Raw genomic sequence first — 20,086 nt, 5'->3', positions numbered from 1 at the left:
ATAATCAATTTCTCAGTACTGTGGAAACAGTGACACATAAGATTGTCCTTTCTAAAGTAAAAACTTCTAAGAAAATATCACTTCAGTAATGACTGGGGAGCAGCAACTACATTGCCTATGTTTTTTTCAAGAGGGAAGGCACAGACGAATATATACAATCTTAATAACATGCAAAAATTTATACAAAAATAGCATACAAAAAATGAAAGGAGTATTAGATAACATTGTTAACGGAAAAATGGGTTATAGTTCAACTTTAATAAAGAGATTGTACGAAACAACTGTGTAACAGTTACTCTAAAACAGAGCTGCCTAACAGCCAGGTTTGTCAAGGTGAGACAGCTGTGAAAAGAAGGCAAATGCAATTCTGGAACATACTCATTGGAGCAGAAGGAGAAAGAGACAGTGCCGTTTTGTACAATACCCCAGTGAGACCACATCTGGAATGTTATACATAATTCTCATTATAACAGTTAAAAAACACACACATGAGAAATTTCAAATTGGAGCAGCTGCAGAGAAAGGCTGCGAGGGTGATCAGCTGACTGGAGATGCAGAGTATCCAAAATACTTCATTTAGTTAGTCTAGCAAAAAAAAAAAAAAAAGCCAAGAAGAGGTACAAACTCTGTCTATAAATACAGATGAGACAAGCACCATGAAGGGAAAAGAACAATTTATCTAGAGGATAATGTTTCCACAAAAATGAGTATATATAAGGGCCATAAAGACTATTAAAACATTAAGGGTGGAAATTAAGTCTCAAGATTTTAAGTGAAATTGTAGAAAAGACGGCTTCCTCACAGTTTGTTTTGGATAGACTGCAGAAGAGGTAAAGCAAATAACCTAACTGCTCTTAAAATGCAGCTGGTAAGTTTACAAAAAATATTACAGATACGACAACAGTAATAATGGACCCTTGTGACTCCCAAGGTTCTTGCTAATGCTCTATTTCCTCAGCAGTACAAACTAATCTATTAAATCATGATCTGAAGCTTTCCTTACCAGCCAACAAGTGCACTTTGTAGCATAGTTAAGAACTTGTGAATCTCCAAAATAAAATTGCTGTCTTAATTATGCCACCTCCTTCTCAGCCAGCCTGTTTCACTTTTTGAAAGAAAACACTCAGGTGCTACAACCACCAATTCCCTTCCATAGAAACACTCTTGCAATGCCAGGAGATCAAAAGCAGTTAATTTGTCCAATACTGGCTTAAGTTATTAAGGATGTTTCTATTCTGTAGAACGAAGTGAAAATTCGAAGTAGTGAAGACTGAGCTCTGCTATGCAACAAGTAACACTATTAGTATTGAAAACTCTTAGATCTTTCAGTGAACAGGTATTGCTTACCTTGGGTGTCATTTTAAAACCAGCTGCTTTGCTTTTGGGATCAAATAAGTAATTTTCACATGTTGCTGTGCACCACATGAACAGACCAGCTTGGATCAGCCATAGCTGGATATATGTATTCCACACACTACTGCACGGAAGAGACCTGCCTTTTATTCCCCAATTCCTTCTTCAAATTTGGCAATATGACAATTCTTCCACCAGATCTGCCTGCTAGAACAGTGTCACTCAACACAGTGGTAACCAGGAACCTCCCTGAAGTCCCTCAGACTAAGAAACCTTCCACACCAAACTTTTAATTCCACTAGACTACTTCTTCTGAAGGGTCCATATCCCTATACCTTGAACAAAACTGAACAGAATGTTCTATTTTCAGTTAGGATTGGGAGTAAATTTCATTACTATTCTCTTATTATATAAATTATTTACGTTGTTCAGAGCTTGAAGAACATAAGGCAGAGCTGTGCGTAACACTGTGTGTTGAAAAATATCAGTCCTTCAGCATACCATACCAAAAGACTTGCTGAGAACCCTTTAAGGACTCCTCTGTATGCAGCAAGGTCAAGCATGGCATACCCTTCACAACAGTGAACAGCTATCCCCTTTGAAGAAGCTAAAATGTAAAAGGATGCATCAAATCCAGTTGTTTACAATGCTGGATTAAAAACACAACTACCTTTGTTTCATGTTTAACCTACTTCAAGTAAACTCAGTAAGTTTTAAGAGAACCTTTTTAAGTAATTTAACAGTTCGCATTTCTAACTTCAGCTAACAGTATTTTTACATTATAAGCAATTATTAAAAGATGGTAGGAAAGTAATTCATATACTGGGAGTCCCATAAATATGTTAACAACCAACAAACAAGCCACGCAGAAAGTGTCAAATAATAGCTTGGTCTCCCTGACAACCACATTAATTTCTACAATAGCTTAAATAGAAGAATAAACTTTATATATAATCAACTCTGATAGATAGCCTGTTACTTATTACAGCATAAAAGAAATATGACAAATACCAGTTCTCTGTAGGGTTATATAGTATTTCATTTTGGTTTCACATTTAAGTGCCTATTTGATATATCCCACAACTTCAAATCCTGGAATGCTAGAACAATTCAAAAGAAGTTGATCTGGTTTTAAACCTAGGCACTACGTTAAAAAAAAAAAAAGAACCACAAAAAAACCCTCACCAAGTGTAAACATAGGACTTGTGAAATCTTAGACTAACTAGTCTGTCTGATCATGATTCTGTATTTAAAAAAAAGGGGGGGGGTGTGATGCAGAATGTAATGCTATAGAAGGATATTAAAGTCTGAAAAGAAACTTTTTAACAGACAAGGTAGCCTTCTTTTAATATGATCTGAATTTAACAGAAAAAATAACTACGTTGATGTAAAACATAGATTCGCATGCATACTTCATACAGTTGCATCTCATTTCTGTAACAAACTGTCAGTGTCAATCGCTTGTGCAAATTAAATCAGGTTAACTGACAGACCCCACAGAGTAATTAAAATGGGAAAGCAGTAGGCAGAATGCATAAAATTAAGTTTGAACAAATATTATTCAATTTGAAAGAATCTAAATCTATTCACCTTTCCTAAATAAAGTCTTAGCAAGTCACTTCTTGCACTCAACAATTACATATACAGGAAAAACTTCTGATGACTGTTACAGGAAACATAGAAGAAATGAAGAAGTAGGAGGAAGCCAAACCTTCGCAAATTCAGTTTCTCTTAGTCAGTACATATTATCAGCAAGTACCCTTCTGAAAGCCTTGTAATTACTCATAAATAAATGGTTTAGAAGAAAAGGTTAAAACTAAAAGAAATCCTAGAGTTCCCAGCATTTACTTCATTCACAGTCCAGAATTTGACAACAGTTTACTGTCTGCAAGTTTGTAGCTTCTTTTAAAAGTATAGGGCTGACTGCTTTAAGACCCTTCTCTTGGGAATTCCACTTGAATTCAACAGGACTCTAATTTATGTGTAATATACTCTCCTAATGAACAGGTTCTTAGAACATCGCAGTAGGAAGCTTTCCAAACAATTTGTTCAGCAGCACAGCTTAATAGCTCTCAGCTGGATTTCTTTTTAAAAACCCAGCATATAGCTATACGAACAAATACAGCCATTGCACTCAAATGTGGAGATGCATCATAGAAATAACTTAGCAAGAAGCAAATCAGAATGCCAGCAAAGCAGGTAATTAAATATAAGCTCCAACAAAACAATCACACTTAAAATAATTAACGCAATCCTTTCCAACAGACATGATGCAGGTGATTCTCAGTATAAAGCAGTGATAAATGATACGGAACTATTTTTTGCAGTTCTTGTCTACATGTGATGAAAACTGGCTATGGTGCAACAGTTAACTGAAAGGCTAGAGAACATGACCTACTGACAGCAAGTACGGTGACATTCTTATCAGAAAGGACATTTGGAGGTGACCTGATTACAGAAGCTACCATTGGAGTATGACGTCACCAGTATTACAGAGGGCTTAGTAAAGAATGATATAAAACCAATGGCTGGAAACAAATAAGGGATCAATTCAAAGTAATAACAAAAATACAGTCTTAATGTAGAGTGCAACTGAAACACAGACAAGCTACCACATACTGCAATGGTTGCTCCAGTTTTTGCTGTGTTCTTACCAAGATAGGATGTCCTCTGGAAGGTATGCTTTAGCTAAACCTATATTAATAGAAAAACTAAAGCAAATTTAGCAACTTCTGATATACAGAAGGGCAGGGGTTTTAAAAATTGATCCTCCTGGCTTCAAACTCTATTCATTTGAGCATCCAGTTTTGACAGCTGTCCCTTTAAAACACTTGGTGTGGAAAGCTTACAGATTCACATTAGTCAGCTCCAAAACATCTGCATGATCATCAAAACACAAAATGACACAACTGCAAAAATTTAACCTACAGGGAGAATGACAACATGAAACTAGACAGAATATGAAATATGTATAGTTTTATAAAAGATTTACTTACACATTCAGTGATTTTAGGTGTATCACTTCTATCACCATGATAATCAAAGTATAGAAAGAAATTCATAGAGGTGTCTGCTGCAATTGCAAAGTGAACCCTTGCACAGTCTATTCCATTTTGAATATTCAAGGAAAGTTTTATTATCAGGAAAGATATAAATATAAATCGTTCATTACAAAACACAAAAAATCATCATTTGTAAGTACCTTGAAATAACTTTTTGCATGACTGAACAAATTAATCTTATTTCCTGGCCATTTCTTTCAAATTTCTGTGACATTGTTACCCAACCAATTTCTCTCACCTTATCCTGAACCCAATTAATCTTATCAACTCTTTCCCAATTTATCACATCTGCTTCTCATTTTTGTTCAAAGTGTCAACAGTCAGAAATGAGTCTCAATTATCCAAGCTGCATTTGCAAGCTAACAAGACACAATTAATGAGAAGAGGTTACTATCAGCTATGTCTACTTAGGTATTCAGCTGCTTCTATCAATCCAGTTCTGTCCTGGTTTCAGCTGGGATAGAGTTAACTGTCTTCCTAGTAGCTGGTACAGTGCTATGTTTTGAGTTCAGCATGCAAAGAATGTTGATAACACTGATGTTTTCCGCTGTTGCTCACTAATGTTTAGTCAAAAGTCAAGGATTTCTCAGCTTCTTGTGCCCAGCCAGCAAGAAAGCTGGAAGGGCACAAGAAGTTGGCACAGGACACAGCCAGGGCACCTGACCCAAATTGGCCAACGGTGTATTCCATACCATGGGATGTCAGATCTAGTATAAGAACTGGGAAGTGGGGGCGGGGAATCGCCGCTTGGGGACTGGCTGGGTGTCGGTCGGCGGGTGGTGAGCAATTGCCCTGTGCATCGTTTGTACATTCCAATCCTTTTCTTACTACTGTTGTCATTTTATTAGTGTTATCATTATCATTATTAGTTTCTTCTTTTCTGTTTTATTAAACCCTTCTTATCTCAACCCATGGGTTTTGCTTCTTTTCCTGATTTTCTCCCCCATCCCACTGGGTGGGGGGGAGTGAGTGAGGGGCTGCGTGGTGCTTAGTTGCTGGCTGGGGTTAAACCATGACAAGTTCCTTCAGGAAATCCGATTGACTGAATCACTGGATGCCCAACACTGGCAACAGGAGGTCAAGCAACCAAATCTAGTTTTGTAAAAACTCCAGAAAATCATTTAACTTAATAAAAAGTCTCCTAAACTGTTCCTCAAACAATCACCAAACATACCCAAAAGATGTGAAACCTGTTTCAAGTGATTCAAGAAAAGTGATAGATTCTATAGTGCTAACATTAATCATAAGCGTAATCTCCTCCAACTTGGGTTGCACAGATCCCCAGTAGTGGGAAGCCCATATACATGTTAGAAACATAGATGAAGTAAAAGTAGGCAGTTCAGATTGCTATTTGAAGCCTGACTCTCAAACAAGCAAAAGATGCAACAAAACCAGCCCTCGAGCCCCAAAATAACACAATTTTGTGGAAACCATGAATAGGTATCCTTGGTGTGCACTGGATGGCCTCCACTGCACCCTTTGAAATATTATTCCCCATATATTTTTTTCATAAAGCAGTAGCATTGCTTCTTTGTAAGGAAAAGCAGCAGTCAGCCCTGTGACTTTTGGTGGAGTTTATGTATACTGTATTTCATCTTATGAACTCAATGTCCTTAAGAAAATGTAAATCTGTAAACTATTATGAAGATAGTTTCTGACTAAAGCCAGAACAAATTAGTTATACTTGAAAACTTCTTGTTTTCCTGCCTTGAACACCCTGCGGCAGCCAGCTCATGACCCAAACTGGGACTCTCTCAATCAAGTTTCAAAGAAGAATCTACAGCCTAGCAAATATAATTCAGGGATAAGCCCCTGAGGCTAATGACCAATTTGTTATATAAAGTAATATCTACCTAGCAACAATGTCTTTTTTAATGGAACATTCTGTAAAAGCACATAACAACCACTGGGGGGGGGGGGGAGGGGGGGGGGCAGGGGGAAGACAAGCCCAGCATGAAAAAAACTACAAACAACTGATACTGTCTTTCATGACTTACAGAAAAATCATTCCTGAGAACAAATTCACTTAACCCCCAAGACAGACAGGATCAAAATGGAATGCATTTGAAAAAGCATGTTGTCCAACATTGACAAGAACATATACACCAACCTGAAAGACATGATTTTGGCAAGCCTAACAGATCACTACTTCTTGTCCAATCGTGTATTTCTGCCCTTTCCTCAAATAATTCCCAGTGCTCTATTTACCAAGGAAAAAAAAAAAGTGCAAGTTTAACCAGCACCACACACTGTAGTACAACTACAGCTGACCTTGGGAAAACAGAATAGCGTAGCCTATTCCCTTTAATTGATAAATACATCGCTGTCCCACAAAACATCAGTGTATGTATCATCATACATTGCATGTACCAACCAGCTCTTCTGTTATGCCCACCTGGACAGCTCCCAGAAGGAAACAAGTTTGTTAATCAATGAACTGAGAGGAATGTTAAAAGGCTCTGTGATTCTGGGAAGTGTACTGTAGCTCAAAAAGAGCCCTTGAGGGTCAGGAAGGAAAGGATTTAATAGTTTTCAGGAGTGACATATTGGCCTGATGCTTCTGTGAAATATTCTTGGAAGAAAAAAAAATTTCCATCACACTTCAACAAATGTAAATGTTTAAACTGTGAACTTAGTCTTCAGTTGTCTTCAAACCTGTTACCATATGTCTTTCCTTTTTGAGTGTACTTAACATTAAAATAACATGCTTGCACTCCTCAAATAACCCATCTGCTGTTCCCTACTTCTGCTACTTTAAAAGCTTGTCAGCTGCTATCCATTGCAGTTCAATTTTCAGCATAAAATTAGCAATTAATATTTATTATTTATTTTGCCTAATTACACTCATTTGAGGCACTATAATCATCTTTAAATACCCCAACACTTGAAATAATGAGGGAACCCCGAACAGCTAAGATTAAGAAAACAATATCACAAGTATTTAAGTAAGAAACCTAACTCTGTCTCCGTTGACTGAGAATCTCCTTTTGACTAACACTGAAGCAGAAACAGATAGAAGAGCTGTTTCAAGATTTCATATCATTCAAAAGACCACTAACATATAGATTCCTTGCAACAAGCAGATAAAAAGACAGGAAAGAGTCATGGAAAGGAGTTTGTAAATAAGGCTCCTCAGGTAATTGCACATGTAACTGTACTATATATACTGAACAAGATATACAAGCCGAGTATGAACCAATGCAACACAACCACCATTACCTTGCATCACCTTGAATACACCTTCAGACTATAATGCACACCTCTGGGAATGCTTATACATTCAGAGTAGGCAATCATTGCATTAAAATAAATAAAATTCAAGGAAAACCCAAGCAGCTAAGATCTCAAGCCTCCCTCACGGTTAAGTGCTCTAGTAATTTAGGATATATTGTGGCTTCCTCCTGCCTACTCTCTTTGCGTTCAGGGCAGCATGTCCCTGCTTCTGTTTCAAGAGGAGAAATGAATCGTCTCACCCAGTCTCCCACATAGTTTGATGGTTAGGACTCTGAGCTGCATCATCTGTGAGTTCAAATCCTGTCAAGCTGGGGAATAACTGAACTTCACATTTCTACTACAGGGACAAGTTGTCTAATGAAAGGTGGGGAAAAACAGTGTAACTTTAGATGAATTCAGATGCAGTAGGACCTGACTGAGATTAACTATTCAGATTTTTTGGTGCTGGCACCTTGCTCCCACCCATCTCACCAAAGCAGAGTATTCATAATCTTTTCAGTAATCATAATCTGCTCAGTAATCTTTTGTCTAGAGACCTTTTTGTCCCTGGATCAAAGCACTCTCAGATTTTAGGAGGCTTCAAAGATTAGCTAGCATTTAAAAGTAGATTGATTGTATCGCTCTGAAAAACACAGTTAACGTTTATAAGTAGAGTGGTTACAACATAGCATTTTAAGCTTACAAAAAGTTTGAACTGATAGTGGTATAGATATTCAGCAAATATTTTGCATTTTGACTATTTTTGGAAAGCATTACTACGTACCTATTTCACTTTTAGAGGTTTCTTAGATTTTCACCAATAGTTTTTCTAATACCCCTTAAGGTCTCAGAGCAGATTGCCTATTTATGCTGCCAATGTAATGAACAAAGGAAGAACAATCAACTCTCTATTCAAAGAAAAAGCTATACCTCGCTACTAACAGCACAATGTGATGTTGGCTCATTTCTTCCACTCCTTTAGATAATGATAGGATAGAATTCTTTGGCTCTGAGGAATTTCCTTCTACTTACTGACCTAGAGGTGCATGGGGCAATCATTATCTGATTGGCCATGTTTGTTCAGCAACTTTCTAGCTTTACAGTGCACGAAGGTTAACACTAATTTAAGATATGAAAGTATGCTGGCCATACGCCTTAAATATTGAACATGAATTCTAGGAATGCATCAGATTTTCAAATGTTAAAAACTGACAGACAACATACTTACTAATTGATTACAACAGAAGAGTGCTGGAAAGTATCCACTTCTCAGCATGACTTGAAGTGTATTCTATGACTTCCTTGCAACCTCTGGCATTTTATAAAGATGAGGTATTATAAACTTCTAAAAAATTAGATTCTTTTCAAAGAAAAGCAAAACAAAAAGGACATACAGCTGTTAACAGGGCAGGACAGCACTCAGTGCAGCAATGCAATTACAGCATACAGAGGTATGCAGATAAGAATAACAAAAAAAGAAGTAAGAAATAGCATAAATCATAAGCCCTATGTTTTACTTTAATATTTTCCAAGTACAGACATTTATTATGCTGCAAAGCCACCAAAGTATCATTTTGCATAACACTGAGGTAATGGATTCTAACAGAAATGCAGAGAATACCAAGAAAACTCTTGTATTGTGTAGCTTACTGGGATTGCAGATGTAACTGAAAGGTAAAACGTAACACATGATGATATTTGAAGTGTTCTCAAAAGCCAATAAAGTACCATAGGCAAATAATCAAATGTTTCAGTATATCTAAAAATTAGCAAGCCTTAGAGGAACACAAGAGGATCTCTTGCCAGTCTGCTAGGAAGTAGCGTGAGATTGTATTGTTTACAGAAGTTGCAGAAGAAGAAAATGGAATCAATGATACACTAAGCACTTGTGTTTTATATTTTATATATATGCACATACATGTTGTCAACCATTTCAAGAGCACCAGATATGCTATGCAAGAACAGATTGTAAACTTGAGGTTTTCCTGATAAATCCTTGAAAAATAACCCAGTTACATGAAGGCATCAATCCAAATTTATATTATTGACCAGATGCATCTGTCTGGCTGTCACTATCAATTGCAGAGAGCACACAAGGAATCTCAATCATATCCTTACTTCTCTGGGAACCAGAAATAACTTAACAGCATCAAAAACAAGACTCTAAAAGATTGTCTAGAGATACATATAGCTGTGTTTCACCTTGGATTCTTCAGCAATTGTTGCCACATCTGATGGTAATTTCTACTGCCAAGATACTCCTCTCAAATTCCCTGATCTGTATCAGTAGGTTGTAACATAGTACACTGTATCACCACGGTGTTTGCATTATACAACAGGACTAACAATTTAGAATGACTATTATATATATGATTAATATATATACGTACATTAATAGAAAGATCAATACTTTTTAAAACAACTCAGGCAACATGTTTAACCACAAGATGCAGTTATAAACAAGTACCGAAAGGCCATGAACCATAATATTGAAAAACCCATAAATACCTTTTGAATGCTCACAAGAGTAACTTTAAACATTTTACTGAATGATCCTTTGTTCTCTTATTACAATAGGGAGAACTGCAGTTTCAGAAATATTTCTTCTAGACTATTTCTGTTCTGAGAGAGATAGCAGCTTCTTTGTCATTTACATTGCCACTAAGTGGCAGAAGATGAAACAAGGACAGAAGATGACAGATCATGGTGCTTTGAACATATTTAACAATAATAGGGTATAAAATTAGGTAGCTGATACTTCAATTGTCTCTCAAACCATGACTTACTGACTGGTCCCTCAGACCTAAGGGAAGCAGAGACAGGTTTGGGAGAGGAACTGCTAGATAGTTCTGAAATCGTGAAGCATGTGTGGAAGCCCCTGATAAGAAGAGAGACAAGTTATACACGTGTGGATAAACTAGGAAGTGAGAAACAGCAAAAGGCCACAAAAGCAGTTGCACAGAAGTGGCTGCAAGCCACAGAAGTTCTGAGGAGAGGTGATATCAACAGAGGTCCTGGTCAGATTTATAAGGAAAAAGGCAACAGTACCTTATATAAACAGCCAACAGAAGGCATGAAATGTCAAGGAACAGGAAGGAAAAACACTATAATCTTTATTTCAAACTAATAATTCTTAAAGAAATCATATTTTTCTGGTAGGTTGGTATAGTAACAATTTATGTTACAGGCCAGTCATTTAAAAGTTAAGATTGAGATACTTCAAAAAATTGTCTAAATAAGCATTTAGGATATTTGTAATACTATGGATCACAACCGTGGTGACTGTTAGTAAAGCACCAGAATGGAACACTGGAAGTTAATAGAAGCTGTCCCTGAGATATTTCACTGCAAAGCATTTCATTAGATTTTCATAAGAAAATAAATAAATAAATAGCTTACAAAAGTACAAAATCCAAATGTATTTTAAGATATACTTAGCATGAAGAATAACCACAAAGAATGATTTTTTTCTTCAACAACACGAGAGCATCTACCAAACATGTTTCCTCCCTGTTAACTTATTTAGTTATCCATCAGCCAGCTTCAGTTGACTGGTTATTATACAGGCAAAAGAGGAGATTCTCTGTTATGATGTAATTTACAGAATAGATTCCATATAATATGCATAGAGTTATCTGTAGGATGGGATTAATCTAACCTAGCTAATAGTAAAGTCCTGTTTATCCTTCTTAGAATATTGTATAAAAACAGGAGACAGAAAAATACTCTAAAGCATGCAACAGGGAGAAATTACCTAAACAAAGAGTCTGTGGAAAAAAACAAAATAAGATCAACTATCCAGCTCCAGCCTTCCTTTCAAAAGCAAATCCTTGATCAAAATTATTTAACAAGCCTTTAATAAAAAGCAGACTTGCATTAAATGGGCAGGGGGAAAGACTGTTGGAAAAAAATCCAGACCAATCTTCAAATCCATCTCCTCTTGAAATGAATGAGATGAGAATCTAAGAAAAATAAATATGAGAGAAAGCGTAGAAAGCAAACATGACATTCACTCACATAAAATTTTCTGGATATTCACTCAAGGCCATGTCAATGATATTCAAAGCATCATGATAGTGTTTCTGGGCTGATAGCAAGAGTGCAAGGAGATGAAGAGAGTTGGCATCATCTCCTTGTAGTTGCAGAGCCTGACGAACATAACCCAAAGCTTCTGGTATCTGATTAAAAAAAAAAAAAAAAAAAAGGGCAGAAAAAGAAAGCACCACTATTAGAAGTTTTGCCTACTACTTGATTGCACGTCCATAAAATTTTCAAAATGTTCACCTGGATATCATGTAAGATACTACTCAGAAGTTTAAAATGGACCTGATGCTCTACATCAGTGAACAGTAAAAATTAAATAATATATTAACTCTGGAAAATGAGATACATGTTTTAATAAAACAGTTCCTTTCAGCCCTTTAAAATATTCACTTACTATTCCTTTTCAAGTATTGGTTGTATTATTATATGATTTTGAAAATATTTTAATTGTAATACATTAACTAAAATGTACAGCTAGACTACAACAGTAACTTTTCTTCATGTGGAATTTCATGATCTCCTCAACTGCATGTGCTTCTGCTCAAAATAAGTACACTAAGTGTCAAAAATGGGAAATTTAATTAAGCAACATAGGAAGTTTGGAATTTAGAAGTACAGAGTCATAGCCTGCTACTGAAAAATATTTTGTGCTATTAAAGTGACAATCCATTCTGCTCTAATGTGACATAGTCCAATGTCTCTGCTACTCATTAGCAATGAAAAACAGTCACCTAGAGATGTAAACTGCTGTGTTCAAAACTCCTTCCTAAAACAAACATGACAGGAGAAGGCTTATCATGACATATACAAAACAGCTCCACATTATCCAAATTCATGTGATATATGGTAGAATCCTAAATCCCTTAATCATAACAGCTGTACAAGTTGGACTTAGCTATGATCTCTTTTATAGCTTTAAAATATTTTCCAGTTTTCTTAAACACATTTTTGTAATTTTGTTCGCAACAACCAAACCTCCTACAAGTATTCAGAAAAGGCATGGATCTTAACAGATACTCAAGATTTAAGCACTGTCAAGCTCACTGAAGACTAGATTCAAGAGTCCCACCCTCCAGATAACCAGTCTGAGCAGAGATTACACATAATAGGTAAAAACAGGGTAAAAACTGACTTTCCCCTCCCCTCCCCCCCCTCCATCCAGCAACATAAATGCTGAAACAAATAAACTGAATGTCTTATTTCTGATCCTAGAGCTGGAAATACTGTGGCAGAAGTCTGGAGAAGGGTAAAAGACTGAAGGTGTTCAGAGAGAGTATTTTGGGGTTGTTTTTCCATATATATGCATATATGCACAAGGAAAACCAGGGTTTTATTGAAGTAATCTTCATCTGTATCCATAAACAGATAAAAATTCTAATCTTCATATGACAGTGTGAGGCTGCACCTTTAAAACACAACTAACCTGTCTGGATATGGCAAGCTGCAGTGCCAAGTAAAATGCTGCCAGATGATCTGTTGGAGACAAACTGTGAGCCCTTAAAAACAAAGAAACAAAACAGAAAACCAGTGAATTTTTCCTGTTAATACAGGTTAGACATACACGCAAACACATATATATTCACGTATCCATATTCAGATCTCTTCACTACACATAAGCTCATATTTTTATATAAGTGGCATTCATTCCAGTGACTTCTCATACTTCTCAATCACCCTTGATTTAAAGGAAACACTTTGGGTCATTAGAGAGTCATTTTTAATAGAAATCAATTACATAATTTCAGTATAAATCTTAAAAATGAGCAATACATAATGATTCTCCAATTAAAGTATACTCCTAAACAAACACCAGATGTAATTATCTAAAACCAGTTATAAAAAAATTCATTAAGCAGAGTTTTCTTATAGAAAAATGAGAAAAAAAAATAATCCCCCAAAACAACATGCCTTCAAAAGAGAAGAATTATGTCATCTGCACAACAAGCAATCGCACCAACCCTGACCAGGATGGTTTTGAATCACAGAACTCAAAGAGGAAGAGTAGCAGCAAAGTAGATCAGAGTTTTGTTCATTCTTCAGACTCCCAAAATATAAGCACATTTTCACTCCAGCACACTAAGCCTCTTAGAAAGCCAGTTACCTCTTGGCATTGAGTTCCTTTGAGATTAGGTTAGCAGAGCACCTTGCTACATAGCAATGTGAAAGAGATGTAGGCCAGACAGCTTCTTTATCGTAGCATTATAGTAAAAGGCAGCATAAGATCTGATTCACCATGAACCTACGTTTGAAGTTCAGGTGAAGAAGTTTATGCTGATGATCTTTTCATAAATATAACTTTTGTCCACAGAAATGCTGAACTGCCCAATAGCAGCAGTGTTTTGTGATTATTCTCTCTTAAAATATTTGTAACTACTGTTGTTGCAAGTAACCCCAAATAAATAAAAACAAATAACTTTTTTCCACCTTTTTTTGAATTTGTTTGTTTTTAATGTTTTGGTCAAATGCACACATTTTGTCTTGTTCTTTTTGACACTTATCCTACAGAAGATGTTCTTGTAATACACTATTATTTTCCCCTGCAATACAATCTTTCTGCTGCAAGATAAGTTGGTTTTTTTGGCAGGATGCTTGAGCATAAAGAAAAAAAAAATTATGGCTGTACCCTAAAATAATGCATAGTAAATACTGGGCAGCAAGCCTGGAATTATTCTTTTTATTTATATTTGTTGCATCCTTTTAATCGAGGCTTGCTTAGAAATGGGATGTGTAATAATCATCAGAACATCTAATGAGCTGTCTTCCATGGGAGGGAGCAACAAAATTGACCTTTAATCCATTACAACCACAAAGGGAACATTCTGCATCTGACTTGTGCATTTCTGTCTTCTCAAGTCCAGAGACAGCTCCAATAGTTTAGCAACTACACCCAACATGTATCAAAGTAATTTAAGTTATTAGGGGTCAGTTTCATGTTTTGTTAACTTTTCCTCTAAATTGGAGATTAGAGTCAAATATAAAGCCTAACAGGGTCTGGGACCAGTCCTTTTTTAAATTTAAGTTCACAAATTAAGCAAGACTAAGTGAGGACAAGAGATTTTAACTTAGAGAGTACTTATTCAGTCACCCAAGCTTCAGCTAGTGAAAGAATAAAGCTGTTACTATCTATCAAATATTTAGTGAGTTCTGTGAAACTTTAATTCACACCAATCACAGGAAAAGCACTCCAAGTCTGCAAAATAAAAAAAAAGTTACCGAAACAAACACCCCCTCAGCACTTTGCAAAGACGGCAACAAGCACCTTCTCAAATGGCCACTATCACAGACTGGTAGCCTTGAAATCTAGCATAGGCAAGGATCCAAACCATAACTGCATTCCTTCAGAATCTCTATTTCTTCAGGAACTGGTCCTCTAGGTAAGTGATTAAAAAACCCATGAAAACCAAACAAAAAAACTTGGCACATCAAAATACTGAGTCCAGTATAGCTGCTCACTTTATAAACTGTGTAGATGAATGGAGAATTTCAACTTCCACCTCCTGGAAAACATTTATTTTTAAGATGTGGGAAGAGAAAGTGGGCATGACTCTGGTATGCTGAGCATAACATCCTCTCTGTGGTAACAAATTTTCGGTAACATCCTATACCTATGTTATCAACACAAAGAACCTGCAACATTATCAACCACACTGAAGTGTATTTCCAGTACAGCTGATCTATCAGGTGCGAGTCTCCCTATGAGCACAAGTGGGGAAGCATGTTAATATACAGAACAATCACCTTTCAAAACATACTTTTTGCTTTCTCTGAGACGGTAGCTATGGGACTTCTGAGATGCAGAAACTCTGTTCTTTTCAAGGGCCAAACCATTCTACTCCAGATTCTGCATGGAGTCCAAGCTACTCATATCAGCAAGATCACGAACAGCAATTCACTAGAGTTTTCAAAACATATACCCTGCACATTACTAAAACCTTCGAAAGATACTTTAATTAAAAGCTTATGTACAAGTTCATTCTGGGAAAGGCCAGCAGAAAGGATGAATATAGAACTTAACATCAATACCCTGGAACATGCACTTAAAATACAAAACGCTGTGTCTAGGAGGTTGTATCAACTGGGGGGGGGGGGGAAGGAACAAAGAAAACCCCAAAGCATCAGAAAGATACATAAAAGGCAGATGCAATCAGTCCCATGTTCCCAACACTTTCTGTGTATATTTCAAAGCTCCATATTGCTACAAAACTGAAGTTCCACTCAACCTATATAGCTAAAGGACATCTGTAATGGTTCACTGAAGAGATGCTAGGTATGTTTTCAGATTGCAGCTGGCACTATTTGCTGCTAGAAAGTCTTCAAAACTGAACAGTTAAGAAGGTATCAAGAGACTTATTGTTCAGCTGTAGAGAATGAAACAGAAAAGTTCCTGGGTGAAAGAAAACATAACACACAACCAAGCAACAGTATACAAATAGAGAGTGTGAAAGAGCAATTTTGCAGTGATAAGCTGCTGAATATTGTTTGAAAAATAGTTCTCCTAACCTACTGTTTACTGCTTATTCTTTTTGCACTCAAACCACTTATTGTTTTTCTAGAGCAAACTAATAAAATATTACCACAATAAGCAGTATGCTGCCTATAAAAGCATCCTCATATTTATGGGTGGTCCAAACACTGTGCAACCTCAACCCTCAGAAAATGGCAATTTTCCAGACAGATCGATAGCAGGGAACGACTCTCAGAATTTTGGGTATCGCTACACTAAACTGGAGGGTAGAATCAGCAGGAACTGAGCTCGAATAGATTAGCTTCAAGGTATGGTTCATTTAATCCCTTACTCTTTCAAAGAATCAGCAGAAGAAAGCAATTCACTATTAGAATCTCAAAAGTAGTGTATGGGTAGAAATGGTGAGAAATGGTTAGCACAGTAGTTTTGAAACAGTGATGATTAAGTCAGTGGTAAGAGGGATGGGTGAGGAACTGAGGTATAAACCAGGAGGTAGAAAGTTCAGTCTCAACATGGAGAAAGAATGCTGAAGTAATAAAAAACTATTAAAAACATTAAGGAACAGGAAGAGCAAAGATATGTTAAAACATATTTACATACAGAGGAATAGTCAAGACAAGACAGAAAAAAGAAGGACCAATACATACCAGCCTCACTCTAAAGTTACCTGCAAAAACACTTTTTCAACCCTATCCCCTCAGATACAAAATCACCAACAAAAACCTGAGACTTCATATTCACATTAATGCACAAATCAGTTTCACTGAAGCATTTCGGCCTATCTCACCAAAGCAGGGTTTTCAAGGGTATATAGACATAAAACCAGACATATTTAAGGTGCTGCAGCACTTCTGCCAGCTTTATCATCAAGATTTGTTTCTTCTATAATTAGGGTAGAGATGTTTTCATTCACCTGTTTAATGTCATTTCATTTGTAGAGTCAAACCCTTGAGAACGAACTAGTCATCCCCAACAGCGCGACCTCTGTGTAAGGCACTTGACTTGAAAGACGGGGCATTTGCATTGTCACTGCCTGTTAAATCTCCAGGTAGAATTTTTTCTTTCCCCCTGCATTTCACCCCTCATCCACAGCAGCAAGGCCTCAATTATTGCTCTGCCTCGACAGAGATAATTGCAAAAGCCTGCGATACAATCTGATCAGCAACCAACTCTTCTAGAAACACTATCACATGGAACCATGACTTGAAACCTTGCATCATAAAAATTTCCCTTCTAGATCATAACAGAATACTCCTTTGAGAAAATATTTCATACTGGAGAGCAACACAAATGTCTTTAAAATGAAATAAAAGGAAATCCTTAGAAATCAGTTTAGATACTTATGACAGAAGATGATGAAGTAAATGCTAAAGAAATACATTCAGCACTCATGAAGGAGACTCCCAGAGGTGAAATCCTCATTACACATTCTTTTACAAGTCCCTCTTTTTAACACATAATAAAAGCCTTTCACTACATAAAGCAGAATGAAATGAAAAGATTAACACCCACTCACCTCTGAAATGCAAGAAGAGCCTTTCTCTGCAAGACCTCTTGCATCCCTCGCAAAGATGCTAAAAAGGATATATTTAATCAGTGATAGGCAAGATCAAGAGATTTCATTGCACATGCTCATTGAAGAAGTTTTAATACATTGACTGAAAAAAAAGGTTGCACACAGAAGCTTTAATTTTAAGTCTAGCGTTTTGCTAGGTATCCTTTTTTAGACAACATGGGAATTACCAAATGTGAATATTTATTCTTATCTTACCATCAGTAGCCTGCAGACTGTAAGTCAACCCCAGTGCCAAGTAGCCTTTTGCTTTGAACTCTGATGTTTTGTCCCCAAGATCAACAACTGTTTTGGCAAATCTTTCAGCTTCTTCCAACTGAAAATATTATAAAACATCCATGTAAGTCTAAAATTAGCTAAATCTTACATTATAATGAGAAGAACACATAGCATGTGTATTATGCACACTGAGTCTGTTGAAATCTCAGCCATGATTGCTTTTAAGGACTATTTCATTTTTCACTACACTTAATTTTCCTTCTAAATACTGAGTAAAGAACACAGATTTTAAGCTGAAGCACCCATCCCTATGGTTGAGACAAACTCTGGCACATAACACACAGTTCATTCTAAACTTATAGTGGTTTTGCCTTTTTTTCTTCCTTTTTTTTTTTTTTTTTTTAAATAAAAAAGGCATTTCTGGTCCATATATGCCATCTATCATTTTTGCATTTCATAAATAGAGTTCTTGCCCCATGAACCATTTCTTTAGGAAAATCAGTTACAAGAACTATGGCTCCAACCCTGCAAAAAAAGTATAGCCGTGCAAAACTCTGCATCACATACACTATTGCTGAATGTATACAAGCTCATAAATAAACATGTAAAAGATCAAGACATAACTGCATACCCATGCCAGCACACTATTTAACAATCTAGTATGAAAGAAATAACATTTGAATCCATTCCAGTAAATGTAAATGCTAAGTACAGTAAGCTACTCCACATGGAGTCAGTCCATAGGGAACAATTTACAGAACTAGGATCTACGTTAATTAAGACTGTATTTTTGTCAGCATCAACAAGTCATGTTTCTGCTACTGCACTATTTTCTCAATTTCTGATTGTGACCCTTCCCCCTTCTTTTCCTCCTTTTTTAAATATACTCATTCTTCTAAAAGTTACACGTGTAATCTTGAAAACCACATGATGATCTCTGATCACCTTGATGGTTTTTGTACAGATACACCAATTTCAAGGTTATCTAAAATACAACTCAAGTAACACTTTTTAAAAAGACACTGCCCCTACTAGGAATTCATGAACCCCAGCTGCCTGCAAACATGGTATTACCAGACGATTCTCTTGAATATAAGAGATTTGTCTCGTTATTCATTCAATTATTTATAAATAAAAAAAAAAGTTATTTTCCTCTCGCACCAAGGAAACAGAAGTCTAAGTTGCATTTTTAATCTCTGTATGCCAATGTTTCAATTTCTAATACATTTTTACCCATATCTTAGATTAGTATCAAGATATGCTACCTTGATAAACATAACCATTGCTGTCAAATATTTTAAATTAGCCATGCAAACATGGATGTACATGTGCATACACATATTTGTGCTGTATTTATAGAGATGACCAAGTGCATGTAGTAACTGTGCAAAACTATTTGCTACATCCCTAAACCACTATTTTGTTGCATATTAGCACAGCTCTTGCTGAAAAGACAAAGAGTGGCAAAGCTTACCCAGTGGAGAGATCCCATACAGAGCTTTGCAGCAAGGAGTGGAATAGTTGCATCATCTGGTTTCAAACGTATACATTCCTTCAAGACTTTAACAGCTCGAGCAGACTGTTAAAAACATTTTCCATTGAAATTACTAAAAGCATAAATATGTTTCACAGATAGAATTCAATCACTTTATTTTTCCCATGTGAACGAGACATTACTAAACAATTTGTTGACAATTTGTCACGGCTCCTCAACCAAGTGAAACGCAAGACTTTAGGCACTGCTGTTGTTATTTAACCCCTATGAACTATCATTAAGTGTCCCCAGTGAAACATTTGCCCAGAACATAATTCCAGTGGTACATAATTGAGAAAATAGTTTTGAGATGCATTTAAAACTTTGCTAGGCCTGTAAGCTCACAACATTTGAGCCAGGCAAAGGAAAGAGCAGGAACAGGAAAGTCTTCAGAACAAGCAGAGTTTTAGTGTTCTTTGGGAGTTAAAACAGCATTTAGGAATAGCTCTGATACAAGATTGTATAACAGACTGGCACTGCTCCTCTTTTTTTAATTAATTTGCCTCCATCCAATCTCAGTTTAGAAGATAACTCAAAGTAAACAGAGAATGGGAAGAAGAATCAAGCCTCTTCAGAACCAATGTGCTTCTGAAAGTATTGTCTAAAGAAGATAGAAATCATTC

General features: G+C 36.3%; 1 protein-coding gene across 6 annotated transcripts in view; it reads right to left on the bottom strand.

The window, feature by feature from the left end:
- Positions 1–20,086, bottom strand: part of TTC7B (tetratricopeptide repeat domain 7B) — a 142,592-nt gene that overhangs the window by 56,013 nt on the left and 66,493 nt on the right. For all 6 annotated transcript variants that reach the window (XM_069783646.1, XM_069783648.1, XM_069783647.1 and 3 more), the window contains 5 exons: positions 19,404–19,508; positions 17,909–18,026; positions 17,654–17,711; positions 13,096–13,168; positions 11,646–11,806 (listed from right to left, as the gene is read on the bottom strand). In XM_069783646.1, the coding sequence (XP_069639747.1) occupies positions 11,646–11,806; positions 13,096–13,168; positions 17,654–17,711; positions 17,909–18,026; positions 19,404–19,508 (515 nt within the window). The remainder of the gene's footprint in view (positions 1–11,645; positions 11,807–13,095; positions 13,169–17,653; positions 17,712–17,908; positions 18,027–19,403; positions 19,509–20,086) is intronic.

The sequence above is a fragment of the Haliaeetus albicilla genome, chromosome 5 (genome assembly GCF_947461875.1).
Source record: "Haliaeetus albicilla chromosome 5, bHalAlb1.1, whole genome shotgun sequence".
Classification (NCBI taxonomy): Eukaryota; Metazoa; Chordata; class Aves; order Accipitriformes; family Accipitridae; genus Haliaeetus; species Haliaeetus albicilla.
The sequence above is the reverse complement of the archived record's forward strand: the minus strand, read 5'-3'. Positions and strand labels throughout refer to the sequence as shown.